This window comes from Oncorhynchus gorbuscha, unplaced genomic scaffold, assembly GCF_021184085.1.
Source record: "Oncorhynchus gorbuscha isolate QuinsamMale2020 ecotype Even-year unplaced genomic scaffold, OgorEven_v1.0 Un_scaffold_1233, whole genome shotgun sequence".
NCBI classification, from domain to species: Eukaryota; Metazoa; Chordata; class Actinopteri; order Salmoniformes; family Salmonidae; genus Oncorhynchus; species Oncorhynchus gorbuscha.
This window is the reverse complement of record NW_025746069.1, coordinates 121,907-149,456: the sequence shown is the minus strand read 5'-3', so window position 1 is coordinate 149,456 and position 27,550 is coordinate 121,907. Positions and strand designations below refer to the sequence as shown.

General features: G+C 45.7%; 1 protein-coding gene across 1 annotated transcript in view; it reads right to left on the bottom strand.

Annotated features, from left to right (window-relative positions):
- Positions 1 to 1,396: 1,396 nt before the first annotated feature.
- Positions 1,397 to 27,550, bottom strand: part of LOC124021835 (little elongation complex subunit 1-like) — a 34,291-nt gene continuing 8,137 nt past the window's right edge. The window contains exons 6-24 of the mRNA XM_046336972.1: positions 27,411 to 27,487; positions 27,295 to 27,332; positions 27,091 to 27,173; positions 26,871 to 26,947; positions 26,707 to 26,744; positions 26,500 to 26,582; positions 24,105 to 24,141; positions 22,147 to 22,203; positions 19,577 to 19,642; positions 17,819 to 19,472; positions 15,977 to 17,767; positions 15,483 to 15,670; positions 15,145 to 15,407; positions 10,636 to 10,804; positions 9,492 to 9,652; positions 9,099 to 9,289; positions 6,102 to 6,202; positions 5,890 to 5,988; positions 1,397 to 2,914 (exon numbers count right to left, since the gene is read on the bottom strand). Of these exons, the coding sequence (XP_046192928.1) occupies positions 2,733 to 2,914; positions 5,890 to 5,988; positions 6,102 to 6,202; positions 9,099 to 9,289; positions 9,492 to 9,652; positions 10,636 to 10,804; positions 15,145 to 15,407; positions 15,483 to 15,670; positions 15,977 to 17,767; positions 17,819 to 19,472; positions 19,577 to 19,642; positions 22,147 to 22,203; positions 24,105 to 24,141; positions 26,500 to 26,582; positions 26,707 to 26,744; positions 26,871 to 26,947; positions 27,091 to 27,173; positions 27,295 to 27,332; positions 27,411 to 27,487 (5,355 nt within the window). The 3' untranslated portion in view covers positions 1,397 to 2,732. The remainder of the gene's footprint in view (positions 2,915 to 5,889; positions 5,989 to 6,101; positions 6,203 to 9,098; positions 9,290 to 9,491; positions 9,653 to 10,635; positions 10,805 to 15,144; positions 15,408 to 15,482; positions 15,671 to 15,976; positions 17,768 to 17,818; positions 19,473 to 19,576; positions 19,643 to 22,146; positions 22,204 to 24,104; positions 24,142 to 26,499; positions 26,583 to 26,706; positions 26,745 to 26,870; positions 26,948 to 27,090; positions 27,174 to 27,294; positions 27,333 to 27,410; positions 27,488 to 27,550) is intronic.

The following is a 27,550-nucleotide window of genomic DNA, read 5'->3' as shown; positions in this document are numbered from 1 at the left end:
CACCATATCACCAGGTAACATTCTGAGTATGTTGTCTATCACTAGCAGCACCATATCACCAGGTAACATTCTGAGTATGTTGTCTAGCAGCACCATATCACCAGGTAACATTCTGAGTATGTTGTCTATCACTACCATATCACCAGGTAACACTGAGTATGCTGTCTAGCAGCACCATATCACCAGGTAACACTGAGTATGTTGTCTAGCAGCACCATATCCCAGGTAACACTGAGTATGTTGTCTAGCAGCACCATATCACCAGGTAACACTGAGTATGTTGTCTAGCAGCACCATATCACCAGGTAACACTGAGTATGTTGTCTAGCAGCACCATATCACCAGGTAACACTGAGTATGTTGTCTAGCAGCACCATATCACCAGGTAACACTGAGTATGTTGTCTAGCAGCACCATATCACCAGGTAACACTGAGTATGCTGTCTAGCAGCACCATATCACCAGGTAACACTGAGTATGTTGTCTAGCAGCACCATATCACCAGGTAACACTGAGTATGCTGTCTAGCAGCACCATATCACCAGGTAACACTGAGTATGCTGTCTAGCAGCACCATATCACCAGGTAACACTGAGTATGCTGTCTAGCAGCACCATATCACCAGGTAACACTGAGTATGTTGTCTAGCAGCACCATATCACCAGGTAACACTGAGTATGTGTAAATGTACTTGGTAAATAAAGGTGATTCTGAAAAGAACACATTTCTTTTTTCAAAGGAATCTGTATTTTTGATATAAATGGAATGTTCTAGAATAGTTCCAGTTTCACTTGGTTCTTCTATGTGCCATCATGGGCAGGCATTTCTATCACCACAATGGGAAGGAGAAAGAACAGGCTTTTCCCCACTATCCCCATTTAGTTTCACTGGTCAGTAATAATGACCCTTTAAAGGTCAAGATAGAGCAGTGGCATGGATAGTTGATGGATGGATGAATGATGGACAATGGATGGATGCTGGATAGATGAATGGATAATGGATGGATGCTGGATAGATGAATGGACAATGGATGGATGGATGATGGATAATGGATAGATGGATGCATGCTGAACAATGGATGGATGAATGATGGACAATGGATGGATGAATGATGGATAATGGATAGATGGATGCATGCTGGACAATGGATGGATGAATGATGGATAATGGATAGATGGATGATGGACAATGGATGGATGAATGAATGGATGAATGATGGACAAATGGATGGATGGATGGATGGATGGATGGATGAATGATGGACAATGGATGGATAATGAATGCTGGATGGATGAATGATGGACAATGGATGGATAATGAATGCTGGATGGATGATGGTCAATATGGAGAAGTGGAGCAGTCTTCCATGAGACAATAATTGAATCATATTATTAAACAATGTTTACCTCTTAGATTTTAATTTGTCAAATTAAATAGAAATAATAGGCTCTGTAACAGTGAACATTTACAAAACATTTACAAAAGTAAGAAGATATTGTATACAACATCATATTTACAAAGTCATGCTTAACATATAAAGAACCGTAACAGAACATCAAGGGTAACGTGATGCGTCAACCAGCAGATAAATAATATGGACATTAAAAGGAGTCCCAGAAGTTCAGTCCACAGCAGAGTTCAAGGTGTCAGATCTGAAAAGGTATGGATAGGAAACAGTCAAATGGATGCTGCTTCACCTTGTCCTCTGATAGGCAACATACTTGGACCTAGGAAATCCTTTCAGATCTGTACAAGTGGCAATGGACCTAGGGGTTAGGAGCTAGAGATTAGGAGGGGTTAGGAGCTAGGGGTTAGGAGCTAGAGATTAGGAGGGGTTAGGAGCTAGGGATTAGGAGGGGTTAGGAGCTAGGGGTTAGGAGCTAGAGATTATGAGGGGTTAGTAGCTAGGGATTAGGAGCTAGAGATTAGGAGGGGTTAGGCGCTAGGGATTAGGAGCTAGGGGTTAGGAGCTAGGGATTAGGAGCTAGGGATTAGGAGGGGTTGGAGCTAAGGTTTAGGAGCTAGGGTTTAGGAGCTAGGAATTAGGAGCTAGGGATTAGGAGCTAGGGATTAGGAGCTAGGGATTAGGAGCTAGGGATTAGGAGCTAGGGATTAGGAGCTAGGGATTGGGTTAGGAGCTTTGGGTTAGGGGTGTGGAGGTGTTAAGGACTAGGGATTAGGAGGGGTTAGGAGGGGTTAGGAGCTAGGAGGGGTTAGGCGCTAGGGATTAGGAGGGGTTAGGCGCTAGGGATTAGGAGGGGTTAGGAGCTATGGGTTAGGGGTGTGGAGGTGTTAAGGACTAAGGATTAGGAGCTAGTGTTGTGGAGCTGCTAAAGACTAGGGATTAAGGAGCTAGGGGTTAGGGGTGTGGAGGTGTTAAGGACTAGGGGTTAAGGAGCTATGGGTGTGGAGGTGTTAAGGACTAGGGATTAGGAGCTAAGGGTTAGGAGTGTGGAATGCTTAAGGACTAGGGATTAGGGGTTAGGGGCTAGGAGCTAAGGGTTAGGAGTGTGGAAGGTTTAAGGACTAGGGATTAGGAGCTAGTGGTTAGGGGCTAGGGGTGTGGAGGGGTTAAAGACTAGGGAACAGGAGCTACGTTTAAGGGACTAGGGGTTAGGAGCTATAGGTTAGGATCTAGGGGTTAAAGACTAGGGAATATGAGCTACATTTAAGGGACTAGTGAATAGGAGCTAGGGGTTAGGAGCTAGGGATTAGGAGCTAGGTTTTAGGGACTAGGGTTTGATGTGTCGGCAGAGCGAGGCGATCTGTGTGATGCAGCTGGTGACAGCGGGGGGGACGGGCTGGGTGGTCTCTCCTCGCCATGACGCCAGCGCAGCCAGAGCCTCCTTGGGGTTGCTAGGCGACAGGTCGTAGACAGTGTAGACAGCTGCCAGCTGGACCTCCCAGGGAACACCTGGAAATGACATCACAGAGACTCATTGGTTGGCCATCTGTCCAATTCAGACACACAGATTTGTCCAGTCTCATCTGTAAAAACGAAACAAAAAGTAATTCTGCTCAGATGAGACTGGACAGATGTCTGCCCGGTACCGTCTGCCGGTCCTGTCTGACTGGTTCCATCTGAACAGAATTACTTTTTGTTTTTAGCAGAAGAGTTAGGGTTACAGGTACATACATCCCACCCAGAAACTGAGGTTATCAGGAAACGAGACGTACAGCGCCTTCAGAAGGTATTCAGAACCTGAGGTTATCAGGAAACGAGGTATACAGCGCCTTCAGAAGGTATTCAGAAACTGAGGTTATCAGGAAACGAGGCGTACAGAGCCTTCAGAAGGTATTCAGAAACCGAGGTTATCAGGAAACGAGGCGTACAGCTCCTTCAGAAGGTATTCAGAACCTGAGGTTATGAGGAAACGAGGTGTACAGCGCCTTCAGAAGGTAATCAGAACCCTGGACTTTTTACACATTTTATGTTTACAGCCTTAACCTAAAATGGATTCAATTAAATACAAATATCAGCAATCTACACACAATACCCTATAACGACAAAGCGAAAATAGGTTTAGACAATTAAAAATTAAATACCTTACTAAAAGTTTGGACACCTACTCATTCCAGAGTTTCTTTATTTTTAAAATGTTCTATATTGTAGAATAATAGTAAAGACATTAAAACTATGAAATAAAACACATGGAATGATGTAGTAACCAAAAGAAAGTGATAAATAAAATATATTTTATATTTGAGTATCTTCAAAGTAGCCACCCTTTGCCTTGACAGCTTTACACAATCTTGGCAATCTCTCAACCAGCTTCACCTGGAATTATTTTTCAACAGTCTTGAATGAGTTCCCACATATGCTGAGCACTTGTTGGCTGCTTTTCATTCACTGGGCAGTCCAACTCATCCCAAACCATCTCAATTGGGTTGAGGTCAGGTGATTGTGAGCTCAGGTGCATCCGGTTTCCATTGATCATCCTTGAGATGTTCACACAACTTGATTGGAGTCCACCTGTTCAATTGATTGGACATGATTTGGAAAGGCCCACCCCTGTCTATATGAGGTCCCACAGTTGACAGTGCACGTCGGAGCAAAAACCAAGCCATGAGGTTAAATAAAATTGTCCGTAGAGCTCCGAGACAGGATTGTGTCAAGGCACAGATCTGGAGAACAAACCAAAAAAATTCAGAAGGTCCCCAAGAACACAGTGGCCTCCATAATTCTTAAAATGGAAGAAGTTTTGAACCACCAAGACTCTTCCTAGAGCTGGCCCCCAGGCCAAACTGAGCAATCAGGGGAGAAGGGCCTTGGTCGGGAGGTGACCAAGAACCCGATGGTGACTGACAGAGCTCCAGACTTACTCTGTGGAGATAGTAGAACCTTCCAGAAGGACAACCATCTCTGCAGCATTCCACCAATCAGGCCTTTATGGTAGAGCGGCCAGACGGAAGCCAATCCTCAATAAAAGGCACATTACAGCCCGCTTGGAGTTTGCCAAAAGGCACCTAAAGGACTCTGAGACCATGAGAAACAAGTTTCTCTGGTCTGATGAAACCAATATGAATCACTTTGGCTTGAATGCCAAGCGTCACATCTGGAGGAAACCTGGCAACATCTGCAGCATCATGCTGTGGGAATGTCTTTCAGAGGCAGGTACTGGGAGACTAGTCAGGATCGAGGTTCACCATCCAACAGGACAACGACCCTAAGCACACAGCCAAGACAATGCAGAAGTGGCTTCAGGACAAGTCTCTGAATGTCCTTGAGTGGCCAAGTAAGAGCCTGAACATCTCTGGAGAGACCTGAAAATAGCTGTGCATCCAACCTGACAGAGCTTGAGAGGATCTGCAGAGAAGAATGGGAGAAACGCCCCAAATACAGGTGTGCCAAGCTTGTAGCGTCATACCCAAGAAGTCTCAAGGCTGTAATCGCTGCCAAAGGTTCTAAAACAAAGTACTGAGTAAAGGGTTTGAATACTGATGTAAATGTAATATTTCAGTTTTTATTTTTATAAATTAACAACGTGTCTTAACCTTTTTTGCTTTTTCATTATTGGGTTTGTGATGTCTTTTGTCATTATGGGGTGTTGGTTGTCATTATGGGGTTGTGATGTCATTATTGATGTCATTATGGGGTGTCGTGATGTCATTATGGGGTGTGTGATGTCATTATGGGGTGTCGTGATGTCATTATGGGGTGTCGTGATGTCATTATGGGGTGTCGTGATGTCATTATGGGGTGTCGTGATGTCATTATGGGGTGTCGTGATGTCATTATGGGGGTGATGTCATTATGGGGTATTGTGATGTCATTATGGGGCATTGTGATGTCATTATGGGGTATTGTGATGTCATTATGGGGTATTGTGATGTCATTGTGATGTCATTATGGGGCATTGTGTCATTATGGGGCGTTGTGATGTCATTATGGGGCATTGTGATGTCATTAGATCGTGTGTAGATGATGAGGGGGAAAACAACAGTGTCATCCATTCAGAATAAGTCTGTAACAAAAGTCAAGGAATCTGACTACATTCCGCATGTCCCACGTCACAGAAGCGGCATTTGTAAACGTAAACATGTTTTCTTCTAAATCAAAATGCATTTTTTTTGACAGAAATGCCTTCTGGAATATGTTCATGTGCCTTAATAACAAACTTGTATCCATCCATAGTCAGTTAAGAACAAATTCTTATTTTCAATGACGGCCTAGGAACAGTGGGTTAACTGGTCTAGGAACAGTGGGTTAACTGGTCTAGGAACAGTGGGTTAACTGCCTGTTCAGGGGCAGAACGACAGATTTGTACCTTGTCAGCTCAGGGGTTTGAACTCGCAACCTTCCGGTTACTAGTCCAACGCTACCCTGCCGCCCCAACATTACAACATGGATAGATGGACCATTTCAGAAGCTTTACAGTAGACGGTTACCTTCTGACTGTCCGTGTCTGGCGAATGTGTTGATGACCCTGGCGATGTTCTTCACAGACGAGCCGCATCTCTCCTTTATTCCGAGCTGCCCGAGGCGCCCTAACGAGGAGGTTCTCATGGTTACACTTCATTGGTCAGTTCAAATTATATATATATATTTTTTTAAAAGTGTTGAATGAACAAAAATTCTACACAAACAAAACAGCCCTCACCTATGAGTCTGAGGACCGCAGCCACAGTGATATCCTGGATGGGTGTTTGTCTTGACCTGGGCTGGGTCACCCAGGAGTTCATCAACGGCCACAGCTCTGTACTTTAAACACAACACCTCAGATTCACCGACTGATAAACACACTCCTACATACTGTATCTACTGTCTTCAGTCTGTCATGTTGTCTCTATCTGACTGATAAACACACTCCTACATACTGTATCTACTGTCTACAGTCTGTCATGTTGTCTCTGACTGATAAACACACTCCTACATACTGTATCTACTGTCTACAGTCTGTCATGTTGTCTCTGACTGATAAACACACTCCTACATACTGTATCTACTGTCTACAGTCTGTCATGTTGTCTCTATCTGACTGATAAACACACTCCTACATACTGTATCTACTGTCTACAGTCTGTCATGTTGTCTCTGACTGATAAACACACTCCTACATACTGTATCTACTGTCTACAGTCTGTCATGTTGTCTCTGACTGATAAACACACTCCTACATACTGTATCTACTGTCTACAGTCTGTCATGTTGTCTCTGACTGATAAACACACTCCTACATACTGTATCTACTGTCTACAGTCTGTCATGTTGTCTCTGACTGATAAACACACTCCTACATACTGTATCTACTGTCTACAGTCTGTCATGTTGTCTCTGACTGATAAACACACTCCTACATACTGTATCTACTGTCTACAGTCTGTCATGTTGTCTCTATCTGACTGATAAACACACTCCTACATACTGTATCTACTGTCTACAGTCTGTCATGTTGTCTCTGACTGATAAACACACTCCTACATACTGTATCTACTGTCTACAGTCTGTCATGTTGTCTCTGACTGATAAACACACTCCTACATACTGTATCTACTGTCTACAGTCTGTCATGTTGTCTCTGACTGATAAACACACTCCTACATACTGTATCTACTGTCTACAGTCTGTCATGTTGTCTCTGACTGATAAACACACTCCTACATACTGTATCTACTGTCTACAGTCTGTCATGTTGTCTCTATCTGACTGATAAACACACTCCTACATACTGTATCTACTGTCTACAGTCTGTCATGTTGTCTCTGACTGATAAACACACTCCTACATACTGTATCTACTGTCTACAGTCTGTCATGTTGTCTCTGACTGATAAACACACTCCTACATACTGTATCTACTGTCTACAGTCTGTCATGTTGTCTCTGACTGATAAACACACTCCTACATACTGTATCTACTGTCTACAGTCTGTCATGTTGTCTCTGACTGATAAACACACTCCTACATACTGTATCTACTGTCTACAGTCTGTCATGTTGTCTCTGACTGATAAACACACTCCTACATACTGTATCTACTGTCTACAGTCTGTCATGTTGTCTCTGACTGATAAACACACTCCTACATACTGTATCTACTGTCTACAGTCTGTCATGTTGTCTCTGACTGATAAACACACTCCTACATACTGTATCTACTGTCTACAGTCTGTCATGTTGTCTCTGACTGATAAACACACTCCTACATACTGTATCTACTGTCTACAGTCTGTCATGTTGTCTCTGACTGATAAACACACTCCTACATACTGTATCTACTGTCTACAGTCTGTCATGTTGTCTCTGACTGATAAACACACTCCTACATACTGTATCTACTGTCTACAGTCTGTCATGTTGTCTCTGACTGATAAACACACTCCTACATACTGTATCTACTGTCTACAGTCTGTCATGTTGTAACTCTGACTGATAAACACACTCCTACATACTGTATCTACTGTCTACAGTCTGTCATGTTGTCTCTGACTGATAAACACACTCCTACATAATGTATCTACTGTCTACAGTCTGTCATGTTGTCTCTGACTGATAAACACACTCCATACATGTATCTACTGTATCTACATGTTGTCTACAGTCTGTCACTGTCTACAGTTGTCTCTGACTGATAAACACACTCCTACATACTGTATACTGTCTACAGTCTACTGTCTACAGTCTGTCATGTTGTCTCTGACTGATAAACACACTCCTACATACTGTATCTACTGTCTACAGTCTGTCATGTTGTCTCTGACTGATAATTATCACTCCTACATACATGTATCTACTGTCTACAGTCTGTCATGTTGTCTAACTGTCTCCACTGACTGATATGTTGGTGATGAATACAGGTTTTGGCTGAAAGTTTATCACTGAATGAGCTAGCTAGAATAGCTACATACATTACATCTAACTGGCCGAGTTAGCTACATACATTATCTAACTGGCCGAGTTAGCTACATACATTATCTAACTGGCTACATACATTATCTAACTGGCCGAGTTAGCTACATACATTATCTAACTGGCCGAGTTAGCTACATACATTATCTAACTGGCCGAGTTAGCTACATTATCTAACATTAGCTACATACATTATCTAACTGGCCGAGTTAGCTACATACATTATCTAACTGGCCGAGTTAGCTACATACATTATCTAACTGGCCGAGTTAGCTACACACATTATCTAACTGGCCGAGTTAGCTACATACATTATCTAACTGGCTGAGTTAGCTACATACATTATCTAACTGGCCGAGTTAGCTACATACATTATCTAACAGTCTTCAACGCTGCACAAAATCATTTTTAGGCCCCCCCACCACGCTGGCTAGCTAGATTAATATTTATCTGGACGGTCATAATGACATTAAAAGAGTTTACTAAATGTATGCATCTGGTTTTGTCTGCATTGTTTTGTTAGCTGGTGAATTTCAGTCCAGCTGTGGCAGTCAACAACAACCAATAGCAGGCCTGCTTTCTACCTCAGTAGGTTGTCATGAGTCCACTTCAACAACCAATAGCAGGCCTGCTTTCTACCTCAGTAGGTTGTCATGGGTCCACTTCAACAACCAATAGCAGGCCTGCTTTCTACCTCAGTAGGTTGTCATGAGTCCACTTCAACAACCAATAGCAGGCCTGCTTTCTACCTCAGTAGGTTGTCATGGGTCCACTTCCAGTGTGTATGAGAGCAGAGCAGCTCCAGGGTGAAGACGTGTTGCCAGGCAACGGGGTTCAGGTCCCGTCCCTGTCGCGGGTGTTTCTGGAAGGTCATCTCAGCTGCAGCTCTGACGGACGACAACGTGCGGGACACCAACTGATCCACGTCACTCGGAGGACTCTGGGGACACAGACATGGCATGAAGTCCAAACAGATGTTATGCCAAGCTTCACAATACGCAAACAGGAAATGGCCTTCTCAGCGACGGGAATACTGACAACTCTTCCCTCTGTTGATTGATCAAAAGGCAGAGACCAACAGACAACAGCAGATCCATAAAACCTGTTCATGACCACAGACCAAGATTACAGAGATGCCATACCGTCTCCCATCCCAGGTAAGCAGTTAGGCAGTGGAGCACCTCTCCGTGAGCTTTGACCTTGGTGACCGTGTGGATGGCCTGGCACACTACAGTCCTGCAGGAGAACACATTGGGCCATGTGGTCACCATGAACAGAACCAGCTTGGTTGACTCAGGGAAATCTGGGGGGGAAAACAACAACAGAAACAATGTCAACTCAAACCGTGAAGTCACGTGACGCCAGTCAACTCAAGCCGTGAAGTCACGTGACGCCAGTCAACTCAAGCCGTGAAGTCACGTGACGCCAGTCAACTCAAGCCGTGAAGTCACGTGACGCCAGTCAACTCAAGCCGTGAAGTCACGTGACGCCAGTCAACTCAAGCTATTCAATGAAGCCACGTTACTTCTCAGTCAAGGCCAGGAGTTACCTTTCTAAGGATACTGTAGACCAGGATGTGCTACCTTCTAAGGATACTATAGGCCAGGATGTGCTACCTTCTCTAAGGATACTGTAGGCCAGGATGTGCTACCTTCTCTAAGGATACTGTAGGCCAGGATGTGCTACCTTCTCTAAGGATACTGTAGGCCAGGATGTGCTACCTTCTCTAAGGACACTGTAGGCCAGGATGTGCTACCTTCTCTAAGGACGCTGTAGGCCAGGATGTGCTACCTTCTCTAAGGATGCCGTACCTTCTCTAAGGATACTGTAGGCCAGGATGAGTTACCTTTTCTAAGGACGCCGTAGGCCAGGATGTGTTACCTTCTCTAAGGATGCTGTAGGCCAGGATGTGTTACCTTCTCTAAGGACGCCGTAGGCCAGGATGTGTTACCTTCTCTAAGGATGCTGTAGGCCAGGATGTGTTACCTTCTCTAAGAATGCTGTAGGCCAGGATGTGTTACCTTCTCTAAGGATACCGTAGGCCAGGATGTGTTACCTTCTCTAAGGATACCGTAGGCCAGGATGTGTTACCTTCTCTAAGGATACTGTAGGCCAGGATGTGCTACCTTCTCTAAGGACGCTGTAGGCCAGGATGTGCTACCTTCTCTAAGGATGCCGTACCTTCTCTAAGGATACTGTAGGCCAGGATGAGTTACCTTCTCTAAGGACGCCATAGGCCAGGATGTGTTACCTTCTCTAAGGATGCTGTAGGCCAGGATGTGTTACCTTCTCTAAGGATGCTGTAGGCCAGGATATGTGCTCTGTCCCAGTCCCTCCTCCGTCGGCACAGAGCAGTGTAGACTCTAACCAGAGCCTGGAGGTGAGACCCAGGCAGCTCAGTCCTCTCAGTCTTCAGCTTAGTCAGCATCACCGACATCAGATCATCTGCCAGAGGCTGACAAGTCACAGGACAGCCATGTACCAATGATTCACAGTACCAAAGATTCACAGGACAGCCATGTACCAACGATTCACAGGACAGCCATGTACCAATGATTCACAGGACAGCCATGTACCAACGATTCACAGCACCAATGATTCACAGGACAACCATGTACCAACGATTCACAGCACCAATGATTCACAGGACAACCATGTACCAATGATTCACAGGACAACCATGAACCAATGATTCACAGCACCAATGATTCACAGGACAACCATGTACCAATGATTCACAGGACAACCATGAACCAATGATTCACAGTACCAATGTACCAATGATTCACAGGACAACCATGTACCAATGATTCACAGGACAACCATGAACCAATGATTCACAGTACCAATGTACCAATGATTCACAGGACAGCCATGTACCAATGATTCACAGGACAACCATGTACCAACGATTCACAGCACCAATGATTCACAGGACAACCATGTACCAATGATTCACAGGACAACCATGAACCAATGATTCACAGTACCAATGTACCAATGATTCACAGGACAACCATGTACCAATGATTCACAGGACAACCATGAACCAATGATTCACAGTACCAATGTACCAACGATTCACAGGACAGCCATGTACCAATGATTCACAGGACAGCCATGTACCAACGATTCACAGCACCAATGATTCACAGGACAACCATGTACCAATGATTCACAGGACAACCATGTACCAACGATTCACAGCACCAATGATTCACAGGACAACCATGTACCAATGATTCACAGGACAACCATGAACCAATGATTCACAGCACCAATGATTCACAGGACAACCATGTACCAATGATTCACAGGACAACCATGAACCAATGATTCACAGTACCAATGTACCAATGATTCACAGGACAGCCATGTACCAATGATTCACAGGACAACCATGTACCAACGATTCACAGGACAACCATGTAAGAGGTGTTACCGTCTACAAATTAAAGGGATACTTTAGGATCTCTGCTAGCAGATACCATAGACTCCTAGTCATTATGCTAACGCTAGTTAGCAACTACGTTCAAACTGCACGGAGACATACAAATGGTATCCACGAGTTTATCTGACTCTGGGGAAGTCGATAAAGGGTCTCATTGACAAAATCCAGAATAGAGGTCGACCGATTAAAATCGGAATGGCCGATTAATTAGGGCCGATTTCAAGTTATCATTTATACCTTTATTTAACCAGGCGAGTCAGTTAAGAACACATTCTTATTTTCAATGACGGCCTAGGAACGGTGGGTTAACTGCCTCGTTCAGGGGCAGAACGACAGATTTTCACCTTGTCAGCTCAGGGGATCCAATCTTGCAACCTTACAGTTAACTAGTCCAACGCTCTAACCACCTGCCTCTCATTGCACTCCACGAGGAGCCTGCCTGTTACGCGAATGCAGTAAGCCAAGGTAAGTTGCTAGCTAGCATTAAACTTATCTTATAAAAAACAATCAACCATAATCACTAGTTAACTTCTTGCGTGGAGCCATGCCGGATCCGGTAGCGTAATCATAGCCTCAAGCTCAATACCATAACGCAGCGTTAACTATTCATGAAAATCGCAAATGAAATGAAATTAATATGCTAGCTCTCAAGCTTAGCCTTTTGTTAACAACACTGTCATCTCAGATTTTCAAAAATATGCTTCTCAAGCATAGCAAACTAGCATTTGTGTAACAGTACTGATAGCTAGCGTAGCATTTAGCGTTAGCATCAGCAGGAAACATTTTCACAAAAACCAGCAAAAACATTCAAATAAATAATTTACCTTTGAAGAACTTTGGATGTTTTCAATGAGGAGATTCTCAGTTAGATAGCAAATGTTCAGTTTTTCCTGAAATATTTTTTGTGCAGGAGAAATCGGTCCGTTTGGTGCGTCATGTTTGGCTACCAAAACAAAACGAAAATTCAGTTATCCAAACGGCAAACTTTTTTTCCAAATTAACTCCATAATATCGACTGAAACATGGCAAACGTTGTTTAGAACCAATCCTCAAGGTGTTTTTCACATATCTCTTCAATAATGCACACTTCCAGGAACGATACTTCTCTGTCTGTGTCGCATGGTAAAATCATTGCCACTGAGAGTTACGCACCAACGTAGACAAAGGACACCGGACGGGCCCCTGGCAAATGTAGTCTCTTATGGCCAATCTTCCAATGATATGCCTACAAATACGTCACAATGCTGCAGACACCTTGGAGGACCGGCAGAGCGCATAAGCTCGTTCACAGCATATTCACAGCCATATAAGGAGACAATGGAAAACAGAGTCAAAAATTCTGCTCATTTCCGGTTTGAAGTTGCATCTTGGTTTTGCCTGTAAGATCAGTTCTGGGGCACCCACAGATAATATCTTTGCAGTTTTGAAAATGTCAGAGTGTTTCCTTTCCAAAGCTGGCAATTATATGCATAGTCGAGCATCTTTTTGTGACAAAATATTGCGCTTAAAACGGGCATGTTTTTTTATCCAATAATGAAATAGCGCCCGCCCCCCTAGCTTCAACTGGTTAACTACACCTGGTTGATGATATTACTAGATATTATCTAGCGTGTCCTGCGTTGCATATAATCTGACTGAGCATACAATCATACAAGCATCTAAGTATCTGACTGAGCGGTGGTAGGCAGAAGCAGGCGTGTAAACATTAATTCAAACAGCACTTTTGTGCATTTTGCCAGCAGCTCTTCGTTGTGCGTCAAGCATTGCGCTGTTTATGACTTCAAGCCTATCAACTCCCGAGATGAGGCTGGTGTAACCGAAGTGAAATGGCTAGCTAGTTAGTGCACGCTAATAGCGTTTCAAACATCACTCGCTCTGAGCCTTCTAGTAGTTGTTCCCCTTGCTCTGCATGGGTAACGCTGCTTCGATGGTGGCTGTTGTCGTTGTGTTGCTGGTTCGAGCCCAGGGAGGAGCGAGGAGAGGGACGGAAGCTATACTGTTACACTGGCAATATCAAAGTGCCTATAAGAACATCCAATAGTCAAAGGTTAATGAAATACAAATGGTATAGAGGGAAATAGTATTATATTAAGTTAACTTCTTCGATATAGGGGGCGCTCTTTTAATTTTTGGATTAAAAACATTCCCGTTTTAAACAAGATATTTTGCCACGAAAAGATGCTCGACTATGCATATAATTGACAGCTTTGGAAAGAAAACACTCTGACGTTGCCAAAATTGCAAAGATATTGTCTGTGAGTGCCACAGAACTGATGTTACAGAAAAAAACTGATAAAAATACAATCAGGAAGTGCCACATTTTTTGAAACCGCCTCATGGCAATGACTCCTTATATGGCTGAGGAGGAGCTAGGAGTCAGCTTACCTTTTCCACGTTTTCCCCAAGGTGTCTGCAGCATTGTGACGTATTTGTAGGCATATCATTGGAAGATTGACCCTAAGAGACTACATTTACCAGGTGGTCGCTTGGTGTCCTCCGTCGCAATTATTGCGTAATCTCCAGCTGCAGTATTTTTCTGTTTTCTTCGGATGAGAAGCCAACTGCCACCACTGATAGATTATCGAATAGATATGTGAAAAACACCTTGAGGATTGATTCTAAACAACGTTTGCCATGTTTCTGTCGATATTATGGAGCTAATTTGGAAAAAAGTTTGGCGTTTTAAGTGACTGCATTTTCGTTTTTTTTTCTTAGCCAAACGTGATTAAAAAAACGGAGCCATCTCTCTTACACAAAATCTTTTTGGAAAAAATGAACATTTGGTATCTAACTGAGAGTCTCGTCATTGAAAACATCCGAAGTTCTTCAAAGGTAAATTATTTTATTTGAATGCTTTTCTTGTTTTTGTGAAAATGTTGCCTCTGATGAATGCTAGGCTTAATGCTATGCTAGGCTATCAATACTCTTACACAAATGCTTGTGTAGCTTTGGTTGAAAAGCATATTTTGAAAATCTGAGGTGACAGTGTTGTTAACAAAAGGCTAAGCTTGTGTTTCAATATATTTATTTCATTTCATTTGCGATTTTCATGAATAGGAAACGTTGCGTTATGGTAATGAGCTTGAGGCTATGATTACGCTCCCGGATACGGGATTGCTCAACGCTAGAGGTTAAAATAAGTGTTCATTCAGTATGGTTGTAATTGTCATTATTACAAATAAATAAATAAATAAAAATTGGCCGATTAATCGGTAGCGGGTTTTTTGGTCCTCCAATAATCGGCACGGGCGTTGAAAAATCATAATCGGTCGACCTCTACTCCAGAAGCCTTTAAATGATCCTACGGTAAATATGCTATGTAGGCAAAGCTGTTCGTGACTAACCTGATTGTCTGAGAACTCAGAGAGGACCTCCTTCTCCTCATCCCGTAACACAGGCTTCCTAGACAGATTCCCAACAAACAGGTGACTCTTAATGACTGGCAACAGGTCAAAACACTGGGCTGCTATCTTCTCTAAGGCCTGGGATATGGAGGCTTCGCCTGCTGCTTTCCCAACCAGTTTCTCCTTCTCTAAGGCCTGGGATACGCCTGCTGGTTTCCCAACCAGTTTCTCCTTCTCTAAGGCCTGGGATATGGAGGCTTCGCCTGCTGGTTTCCCAAACAGTTTCTCCTTCTCTGGTTTCCCAAACAGTTTCTCCTTCTCTAAGGCCTGGGATACGCCTGCTGGTTTCCCAAACAGTTTCTCCTTCTCTAAGGCCTGGGATGGACCAGTTTCTCCTTCTCTAAGGCCTGCTGGTTTCCCAACCAGTTTCTCCTTCTCTAAGGCCTGGGATATGGAGGCTTCGCCTGCTGCTTTCCCAACCAGTTTCTCCTTCTCTAAGGTCTGCTGGTTTCCCAACCAGTTTCTCCTTCTCATGATTGAGGTCCTGCTGGTTTCCCAAACAGTTTCTCCTTCTCTAAGGCCTGGGGCTGATGTTTCCTGGAACAGTTTCTCCTTCTCTAAGGCCTATCTGGTTTCCCAACCAGTTTCTCCTTCTCAGGTCTGGGATATGGAGGCCGTGCCTGCTTTCCCAACCAGTTTCTCCTTCTCTAAGGTCCTGCTGGTTTCCCAAACAGTTTCTCCTTCTCAGTCTGGGATATGGAGGGTCAGGACTGGCCAGTTTCTCCTTCTCTAAGGTCTGGGATATGGAGGCTTCGCCTGCTGCTTTCCCAACCAGTTTCTCCTTCTCTGTAGGCTGTGAAGAACTCCCATGTTGAGGTGCAGTGGGTCAGGACTGGCTGATGTCCTGGATGATATCCCCTGCGCAGCAGGGCCGGCCGTCGCTCCAGCAGGGCCGGGGGAGCAGTTATCCAGCCTCAGTCTTTTGGCACTCTTTGGTAGAAGCATGTTGACTCCACTTCGCTTCCCTCTTTGCTCTGTTTTGGTGAAAGCCGTGGACGAGGAGTTGATGGTTTTGAAGCCAGATATCTGACTGACAGAGCTGGAAGGTGTGGTCCCCGTCTCAGCAGAAGACATAGAGAGGTTTCCTCGGAGGATACTGAGAGTCCAGGCACGGGCAGACAGTTCTGGATACATGCTGTCTAGAATCCTCATGGAGTTCTCCTGGGCGGGACTAGTGGAGGAAGAGGAAGGGCTGAAGGCAGGAAGTCTCCCTGGAACAGGAACAGCGTGTTTAGGAGTGGCTGAACCAAACTGTAGTGGTGAGGAAGGGGTGGTTCGAGACGGGGAGCTCAACATCTGACCATCAGGTGCTGTTTGGGACCCCACAGGGGAAACAGGCCCTTCCATTGGTGAGGGAAAGGACAGTTTACCAATCACCTGTCTTGGATTGCCAGGTTTTGCTGGTCTCGGAGGAGTTACAGTGAGAGGCATCAGAAGAGGAGGTAGTGGAGGACCCATTTCAAAGCGAACCTTCCCAATGGGAACTTTCCATGTACGTTCTGGGGAGTGGCCCACAGGCAAGGCTGCTGGCCTGATCCCTTCACTCATGTCAGGGCTGAGTCTTTCAATAATAACTTTACATGAAAGAGTGGTCGTTTGCTGGCCGTCCCTGGGAGCCGCGCCGTCCCTGGGAGCCGCGCCGTCCCTGGGAGCCGCGCCGTCCCTGGGAGCAGCTCCGTCCCTGGGAGCCGCGCCGTCCCTGGGAGCCGCGCCGTCCCTGGGAGCCGCGCCGTCCCTGGGAGCCGCGCCGTCTTTCCCTGAGCTGGTTTGGACTACGTTTGATCTAACAAGACTCTTCCTGACACGCCCACTTCTAGTGCTGATCATCTCAGTCTCGTCTTTCCCACCTAGTTTCTCATCTGTCAGCTGGGACTCAGACCTTGACTCAGAGATGCAGTCGGTGGTGGTCGGACGCTTACGGTCAGCTTTCATATCCTGGTGTTGTAGAACATGGACTGGGCGATCACAATCTTTCAGCATCCCGTTGTTCAAAGGCTCGTCACTCTGTAACTCTGTTGGAGACGGTGGATTCCTAACGTCAGACCCTGGGTCTTCAGCATCTTTCCTTCCATTCATCCTCTTCGGTTGTGTACCAGATCTCAGGAGCTTCACGTTCACCACTGGGGAAAGACATATGGGACTATGTAACCTCTTGCAAACTGTATGGTTTCTGCTACTCTGAGCATTGGGTTTTGTTGCCTGGATGTCTTCATGGAGTTCAGATGTCGTAGTACAGTCCTCTACGTTCTTTACAGAGCTCGTTAAACTGTCAGGAGAGATGTGGACACTTGTTTTTGTCAGAGGTGCCAGAGACTTCTGTTCAGATGATGATTCCTCTGCCCCAGAATGCACCGTGATGACGGTTGATACTATACCTACATCCTTCAGTCCTTCTGTAGGGTGACTGGGGGAGACCAGTCCTTCTGTAGGGTGACTGGGGGAGGCCAGTCCTTCTGTAGGGTGACTGGGGGAGGCCAGTCCTTCTGTAGGGTGACTGGGGGAGGCCAGTCCTTCTGTAGGGTGACTGGGGGAGGCCAGTCCTTCTGTAGGGTGACTGGGGGAGACCAGTCCTTCTGTAGGGTGACTGGGGAGACCAGGGAGGGTGACTGGGGAGGCCAGTCCTTCTGTAGGGTGACTGGGGGAGGCCAGTCCTTCTGTAGGGTGACTGGGGGAGGCCAGTCCTTCTGTAGGGTGACTGGGGGAGGCCAGTCCTTCTGTAGGGTGACTGGGGGGGAACAGTACATCACCAACCTGTTTCCAAGAGAAACCCACTTCATCGTCTTTATCTGATTCCTGGCCTCTAAACAACTTGTCTTGTTTATGGGGACATGCTTGAGGAGCTGCTTTCTGATCAGTTGTGTTACATTGAGTGTTAGGAGCCCATTCAGTCAGTTGTTCTGGACCAGTCACTGTCTCCGCAGAACACTCAACCAGAAGACTGGGTTCCAGCTGTTTAGTGGAGGGAGTTTGAGACACGCTGGCCTCTCCTGACTGATCTTTAATGCTTTCTACTTTCTCTGAGTCCCCATGGTAGATGCTCTGACCCGCCAAGACACAGCCATTATAACACGGGTTAGTCTCAACATCCATCTCTGTCATGTCTGGTGAGAAGTCCTGCACTTCTTCTCCTTGTGTCTGGGTGAGTGAGGTCTGAACGGCCCCAGTATGGACCGAGAGGTTGCCTGGATGCTCTACTGAGTTTGGGAGACACTCTGTGGCTTTGGTAAAGGAAGGCAGATCATTAGAGGAGGTTTGAGTCTCTCCTGATGGGGACTGGATGGTTTCAGCAGCTGGTTCTACCTGCATGTCTTCCTGTTCACAGACAGCCACACTGTTCCTCTCGGTCTCTCCTGAGGTCCCTGTGGCCAGATCAGGGCTTTTTCTCAGAATAGAATTAGTGCTATCTGAAACAGGGCTTTCTCTTGGAGTAAAATTAATTCTGTCTGATGGTAGTTCCACTGAGGAGTCTGCAGGTTGTTGTCCTGACAACACAAGGGCCATCTGATTGGCTGGTCCAGTTTTCTGTCCTGCTGTCTGATTGGCTGGTCCAGGCTGCTGTCCTGCTGTCTGATTGGCTGGTCCTGTAGTGTAGACAGAGTGGTTTCTATTCTCTAGAGGAAATCTGGTCCCTCGAGCTCTGGACTCCAAGACATCATCCAACCTCTTCTGACCTGAGGACCAGGGTAAGGGGGAGAGGATAGGGGGCAGCGGCTTGAACCAGTCCAGGATCTCCTCAACTGATCTACTATGTTTATGGCCTGGCGGGTCAATGTTCCTGCCGGGTCCATGGCCTGGCGGGTCAATGTTCCTGCCGGGTCCATGGCCTGCCGGGTCACTGTTCCTGTCGGGTCCAGGGCCTGCCGGGTCACTGTTCCTGCTGGGTACATAGCCTGCCGGGTCACTGTTCCTGCTGGGTCCAGGGCCTGCCGGGTCACTGTTCCTGCTGGGTCCAGGGCCTAGCGGGTTACTGTTCCTGCTGGGTCCATGGCCTGCCGGGTCACTGTTCCTGCTGGGTATATGGCCTGGCGGGTCACTGTTCCTGCTGGGTATATGGCCTGGCGGGTCACTGTTCCTGCTGGGTCCATGGCCTGCCTGGTCACTGTTCCTGCTGGGTCCATGGCCTGCCGGGTCACTGTTCCTGCGGGGTCCAGGGCCTCCCGGGTCACTGTTCCTGCTGGGTCTATGGCCTGCCGGGTCACTGTCAGGTCTGTGGGGTTCAACTGTGCTACGGTCTTGTAGGTGCTCCTTTAACTGCTGTTTCCTCCTGGCTGTGAGTGAGACAGACAGAGACATAATGATATTCTGGTCTGTTGTAACAAGGGAAGGTCCATTATATCATATGACATCATTACAATGCGTCTTGAATACATACCAGGGAGGTGTGATGAGGGAGGAGCTACACACACCCATAGATCCTCCAGCAGCCTCTGGATCTTCTCTGTAAAACACACCACCGTATCAACACCATGACGACTGTAGGTACTACACCCCACCGTATCAACACCATGACAACTGTAGGTACTGCACCCCACCGTATCAACACCATGACAACTGTAGGTACTACACCCCACCGTATCAACACCATGACAACTGTAGGTACTACACCCCACCGTGTACTACACCCCACCGTGACGACTGTAGGTACTACACCCCACCGTGACGACTGTAGGTACTACACAACACCGTGACGACTGTAGGTACTACACCCCACCGTGACGACTGTAGGTACTACACCCCACCGTGACGACTGTAGGTACTACACAACACCGTGACGACTGTAGGTACTATACAACACCGTGATGACTGTTGGTACTACACCCCACCGTGACGACTGTAGGTCCTACACCCCACCGTGACGACTGTAGGTACTATACAACACCGTGATGACTGTAGGTACTACACCCCTCCGTGACTACTGTAGGTCCTACACCCCACCGTGACTACTGTAGGTACTATACAACACCGTGATGACTGTAGGTACTATACCCCATCGTGACTACTGTAGGTACTATACAACACCGTAGCAACACCATGACGACTGTAGGTACTACACCCCACCGTGACGACTGTAGGTACTACACCCCACCGTGACGACTGTAGGTGCTACACCCCACCGTGACGACTGTAGGTACTATACCCCACCGTGACGACTGTAGGTACTATACAACACCGTGATGACTGTAGGTCCTACACCCCACCGTATCAACACCGTGATGACTGTAGGTGCTATACCCCCCGTGACGACTGTAGGTACTACACCCCACCGTGATGACTGTAGGTACTATACAACACCGTGATGACTGTAGGTACTATACCCCATCGTGACTACTGTAGGTACTATACAACACCGTAGCAACACCATGACGACTGTAGGTACTACACCCCACCGTGACGACTGTAGGTACTACACCCCACCGTGATGACTGTAGGTGCTACACCCCACCGTGACGACTGTAGGTGCTACACCCCACCGTGACGACTGTAGGTGCTATACCCCACCGTGACCACTGTAGGTGCTATACCCCACCGTGACCACTGTAGGTACTATACAACACTGTGACCACTGTAGGTACTATACAACACCGTGACCACTGTAGGTGCTACACCCCACCGTATCAACACCATGACGACTGTAGGTACTACACCCCACCGTGACGACTGTAGGTACTACACCCCACCGTGACGACTGTAGGTACTACACCCCACCGTGACCACTGTAGGTACTACACCCCACCGTAACCACTGTAGGTACTACACCCCACCGTAACGACTGTAGGTACTATACAACACCGTGACGACTGTATGTACTATACTACACCCCACCGTGACGACTGTAGGTACTACACCCCACCGTGACGACTGTAGGTACTACACCCCACCGTGACGACTGTAGGTACTACACCCCACCGTGACGACTGTAGGTACTACACCCCACCGTATCAACACCATGACGACTGTAGGTACTACACCCCACCGTATCAACACCATGACGACTGTAGGTACTACACCCCACCGTGATGACTGTAGGTAATATACAACACCGTGACGACAGTAGGTGCTATACCCCACCGTGACGACTGTAGGTAATATACAACACCGTGAACACTGTAGGTACTATACAACACCGTGACCACTGTAGGTGCTACACCCCACCGTATCAACACCATGACGACTGTAGGTACTACACCCCACCGTGACGACTGTAGGTACTACACCCCACCGTGACGACTGTAGGTACTACACCCCACCGTGACGACTGTAGGTACTACACCCCACCGTGACGACTGTAGGTACTACACCCCACCGTGACGACTGTAGGTACTATACAACACCGTGACGACTGTAGGTACTACACCCCACCGTGACGACTGTAGGTACTACACCCCAAGGGTATTAGTGTGTGGTATCAACTTGGGTTATAGTGTAATAAAAACATACCTTTATCCAGGAACAGTGGGTTAACTGTAATAACTCAACCTTTCGGTTACTGGCCCAACGCTCTAACCCCTAGGCTCCCTGCCACCCCAACGCTCTAACCCCTAGGCTCCCTGCCGCCCCAAAGGTATTAGTGTTACTCGGTTAGTGGCCCAATGCTCTAACCCCTAGGCTCCCTGCCGCCCCAAAGGTATTAGTGTTACTCGGTTACTGGCCCAACGCTCTAACCCCTAGGCTCCCTGCCGCCCCAAAGGTATTAGTGTTACTCGGTTACTGGCCCAACGCTCTAACCCCTAGGCTCCCTGCCGCCCCAAAGGTATTAGTGTTACTCGGTTACTGGCCCAACGCTCTAACCCCTAGGCTCCCTGCCGCCCCAAAGGTATTAGTGTTACAAAGGTATTAGTGTTACTCGGTTAGTGGCCCAACGCTCTAACCCCTAGGCTCCCTGCCACCCCAAAGGTATTAGTGTGTGGTATCAACTTGGGTTATAGTGTAATAAAAACATACCTTTATCCACCTGTGTTTCTTCAGGTGCCGTTGCTTGAGTTGATGTGCTCTTCAATACTGAACAAAGACAAGATTGAACTTAACAAACGCTGTGATACTACTACTGACACTACTGCTACTACTGATACTACTACTACTGATACTACTGATACTACTACTACTGATACTACTACTACTGACACTACTGCTACTACTGATACTACTGATACTACTGATACTACTACTACTGATACTACTACTACTGACACTACTGCTACTACTGATACTACTACTACTGATACTACTGATACTACTACTACTGATACTACTAATACTACTACTACTACTGCTACTACTGCTACTACTGATACTACTACTGATACTACTGCTACTACTGATACTACTACTACTGATACTACTGCTACTGATACTACTGCTACTGATACTACTGCTACTGATACTACTACTACTGATACTATTAATACTACTACTACTACTGCTACTACTGCTACTACTGATACTACTACTACTGATACTACTACTACTGATACTACTGATACTACTAATACTACTACTACTACTGCTACTACTGCTACTACTGCTACTACTGATACTACTACTACTACTGATACTACTACTACTACTGATACTACTTATACTACTACTACTACTACTACTACTACTGATACTACTGCTACTACTGCCACTACTGCTACTACTGATACTACTACTACTACTGATACTACTGCTACTACTACTACTACTACTACTGCTACTACTGATACTACTACTGCTACTACTACTACTGATACTACTACTACTGATACTACTGATACTACTACTACTGCTACTACTGATACTGCTACTACTGATACTACTGATACTGCTACTGCTACTACTGCTGATACTGCTACTACTGCTACTACTACTACTACTGCTACTGCTACTACTGCTACTGCTGCTACTACTGATACTGCTTCTACCACTACTACTACTACTACTACTGATACTGCTTCTACCACTACTACTACTACCACTACTGATACTGCTACTACTGCTTCTACCACTACTACTACTACTACAACTGCTGCTACTGCTACTACTGATACTGCTTCTACCACTACTACTACTACTACCACTACTACTACTGATACTGCTTCTACCACTACTACTGCTACTGCTGCTACTACTGCTACTACGGATACTACTGCTACTGCTACTACTGATACTGCTTCTACCACTACTACTACTGATACTGCCACTACTGATACTACTACTACTACTACTACTACTGATACCTCTTCTACCACTACTACTACCACTAACACTACTACTACAACCACTACTACCACTACTACTACCACTACTACTACTACCACTACCACTACTACTACTACTGATACTGATACTGCTTCTACCACTACTACTGCTACTGCTGCTACTACTACTACTGCTACTACTGATACTACTACTGATACTGCCACTACTGATACTACTACTACTACTACTACTGATACTGCTTCTACCACTACCACTACTACTACTACTGCTACTACTACAACCACTACTACCACTACTACTACCACTACCACTACTACTACCACTACTACTGCTACCACTACTACCACTACTACTACCACTACTACCACTACTGATACCACTACTACTGCCACTACTGATACTGCTACTACTGATACTGCTTCTACCACTACTACTGATACTACTACTACTGATACTACTACTACTACTACTGATACTACTACTACTGATACTACTACTACTACTGATACTACTACTACTACTACTACTGCTACTACCACTACCACTACCACTACTACTGCTACTACCACTACCACTACTATTACTACTGATACTACTACTACTACTACTACTACTACTACTACCACTACCACTACTACTACCACTACTATTACTACTACCACTACTACTACCACTACTACTATGAACAGCACTGTTACCTTTATTCTTCTCCGTCTCCAGTTTCTCTAGTCGTTCCTGGAATAGAAAGAGGGTCCAATCAGACCGTTTCAAAACACTTTACAGTTGATACTACAGCCAATGAGAAAGTCTAACAGCCAATGAGAGTCTCTAACAGCCAATGAGAGTCTCTAACAGCCAATGAAAGTCTCTAACAGCCAATGAAAGTCTCTAACAGCCAATGAGAAAGTCTCTAACAGCCAATGAGAAAGTCTAACAGCCAATGAGAAAGTCTAACAGCCAATGAGAAAGTCTAACAGCCAATGAGAGTCTCTAACACTCAACAACAGTGGTCACCAACCTTTTGAGTCAAGATCATCGAGTCAAAATGCAAGCTGAGATCTACCGCTCTGATTATTTTTAAACATGACTTTAAAAAACATAACTAATTAGAAACAGTTCTGTAGCAATGAGGTTTGAGCAGTAGACTATAGGCCCAATACATTACCCCTGCATATTGTCTATGCTCAGTAGACTATAGGCCCAATACATTACCCCTGCATATTGTCTATGCTCAGTAGACTATAGGCCCAATACATTACCCCTGCATATTGTCTATGCTCAGTAGACTATAGGCCCAATACATTATCCCTGCATATTGTCTATGCTCAGTAGACTATAGGCCCAATACATTACCCCTGCATATTGTCTATGCTCAGTAGACTAGAGGCCCAATACATTACCCCTGCATATTGTCTATGCTCAGTAGACTATAGGCCCTATACATTACCCCTGCATATTGTCTATGCTCAGTAGACTATAGGCCCAATACATTACCCCTGCATATTGTCTATGCTCAGTAGGCTATAGGCCCTATACATTACCCCTGCATATTGTCTATGCTCAGTAGACTATAGGCCCAATACATTACCCCTGCATATTGTCTATGCTCAGTAGGCTATAGGCCCAATACATTACCCCTGCATATTGTCTATGCTCAGTAGGCTATAGGCCCAATACATTACCCCTGCATATTGTCTATGCTCAGTAGACTATAGGCCCAATACATTACCCCTGCATATTGTCTATGCTCAGTAGACTATAGGCCCAATACATTACCCCTGCATATTGTCTATGCTCAGTAGACTATAGGCCCAATACATTACCCCTGCATATTGTCTATGCTCAGTAGACTATAGGCCCAATACATTATCCCTGCATATTGTCTATGCTCAGTAGACTATAGGCCCAATACATTACCCCTGCATATTGTCTATGCTCAGTAGACTATAGGCCCAATACATTACCCCTGCATATTGTCTATGCTCAGCAGGCCCAATACATTACCCCTGCATATTGTCTATGCTCAGCAGGCCCAATACATTACCCCTGCATATTGTCTATGCTCAGTAGGCTATAGGCCCAATACATTATCCCTGCATATTGCCTATACTCAGTAGGCTATAGGCCCAATACATTACCCCTGCATATTGTCTATGCTCAGTAGGCTATAGGCCCAATACATTACCCCTGCATATTGTCTATGCTCAGTAGGCTATAGGCCCAATACATTATCCCTGCATATTGCCTATACTCAGTAGGCTATAGGCCCAATACATTACCCCTGCATATTGTCTATGCTCAGTAGGCTATAGGCCCAATACATTACCCCTGCATATTGTCTATGCTCAGTAGGCTATAGGCCCAGTACATTATCCCTGCATATTGCCTATGCTCAGTAGACTAGAGGCCCAATACATTATCCCTGCATATTGCCTATGCTCAGTAGGCTATAGGCCCAGTACATTATCCCTGCATATTGCCTATGCTCAGTAGGTAATAGGCCCAATACATTATCACTGCATATTTTTTAAATTTTATTTTACCTTTATTTAACGAGGCAAGTCAGTTATTTCCCTCCCTCCGCCCTCCTTCCCTCCGCTGAGAAAAGGGGACACAGCCTTCTAGCTGATGGTCAGTCTGAGGGAGGGAGGGAGCAGTGGTAAGGCTGCCTCTCACCTGACTCACCGTCCCTCTGCTCTCCCTCCCTCTGCTCTCCCTCCCTCCGCTGAGAAAAGGGGACAGTCTTCTAGCTGATGGTCAGTCTGAGGGAGGGAGGGAGCAGTGGTAAGGCTGCCTCTCACCTGACTCACCGTCCCTCTGCTCTCCCTCCCTCCCTCCGCTCTCCCTCCCTTCGCTGAGAAAAGGGGACAGTCTTCTAGCTGATGATGAAACTCAAGTCACTCTGCATTATTTCTGCCTCTTACACCAATTCACATAGTTAATCCTATGACCAGAGGAGGTGAAATATTCCTCCATGTTGAAAAAGACAAGCCTCTAATAAAAACAAGGCTTATCGGAACACTTTGTTAAACGCCTTCATCGCAGCTGCAGTGCTGGTTGTAGCGTGAGTGGAAGTAGGGAGAACATGCAAACCTGAAGATGTAGAAGCTCGTTCTCCAGTACAATCTTCTCTGTTTTCAGCCTGGTAATGTCACGCTCTTGCTTGAGTTGAGAATCTAAACAGAACAACCCAGGCACATGGCCAATAAGACAAGGCAGGTAAAGGCTGTGTGACAGATCACAATAGGAATATTGTAAATGATGTTTCCCACAGACTAGAAAAATAATGGTAATATCAACCTTGAAACAGTACAAGTTGTTTTTCCAGGTCGTATTTTCTGTTGGTGAAATCAGAAGGTAGAAACATGAGTACAGCAACACCATGACTTATTTCATCCACTTGTTGTTTTAGTGTTCGGTGTTTAGTGTTCGGTGTTTTAGTGTTCGGTGAAAAACCCCCTTACAGAACGGATGTCCTGGCGTTGTCCTCCTTCAACTGCTGCACTTCCTCTGCTACCTTCTGAACGGTCTTCAACGACACCTGACAAGACAAACACACATCAAACACTTTGACACCAATACTTCACCATGGTTCTTAGTTCAGTGGGTTGAAACCACGCAGACAAACATTGGATAAGTGTTAGAACGAGGAGGATTTACTGTCCCGTTCGATAATACTGTTACCTGTGTTGTCAGCAGGTCTTTCTGCAGTGCCGTCTTCTCCTGTCTCAGCTGGACATTATCCACACACTGCTTCTCCGTTGTCTCTTCATAATGAAAACAGAGGAAAGACTGAGTTTACATACCTCAGACAGTGGACTATTACAATGTGGGTATATCAGCGGTCGAGGGTTTTACAGAAAGTACAATTATAACCGGAGATAATACCTGCTATCATCTTCAGCTGGTCCTCAAGTCTCTTCTTTCTGGAGAACAGAGAAAAGAGTCAGTGGAAACTAGAACCAAACTAAATATGCTGTAAAATGTTCTTGATGAGTCCTTACAGAGACTCTGTGTTGTTGTTCTGCTCCTTCAGCCTCTCCACTTCCTCCAAAAGCTGCTGGGTCAACTTCTCAGCGCTCTACAGGACAGAAACACAGCTCTGTTAGAGCTCTACAGGACACAGCTCTGTTAGAGCTCTACA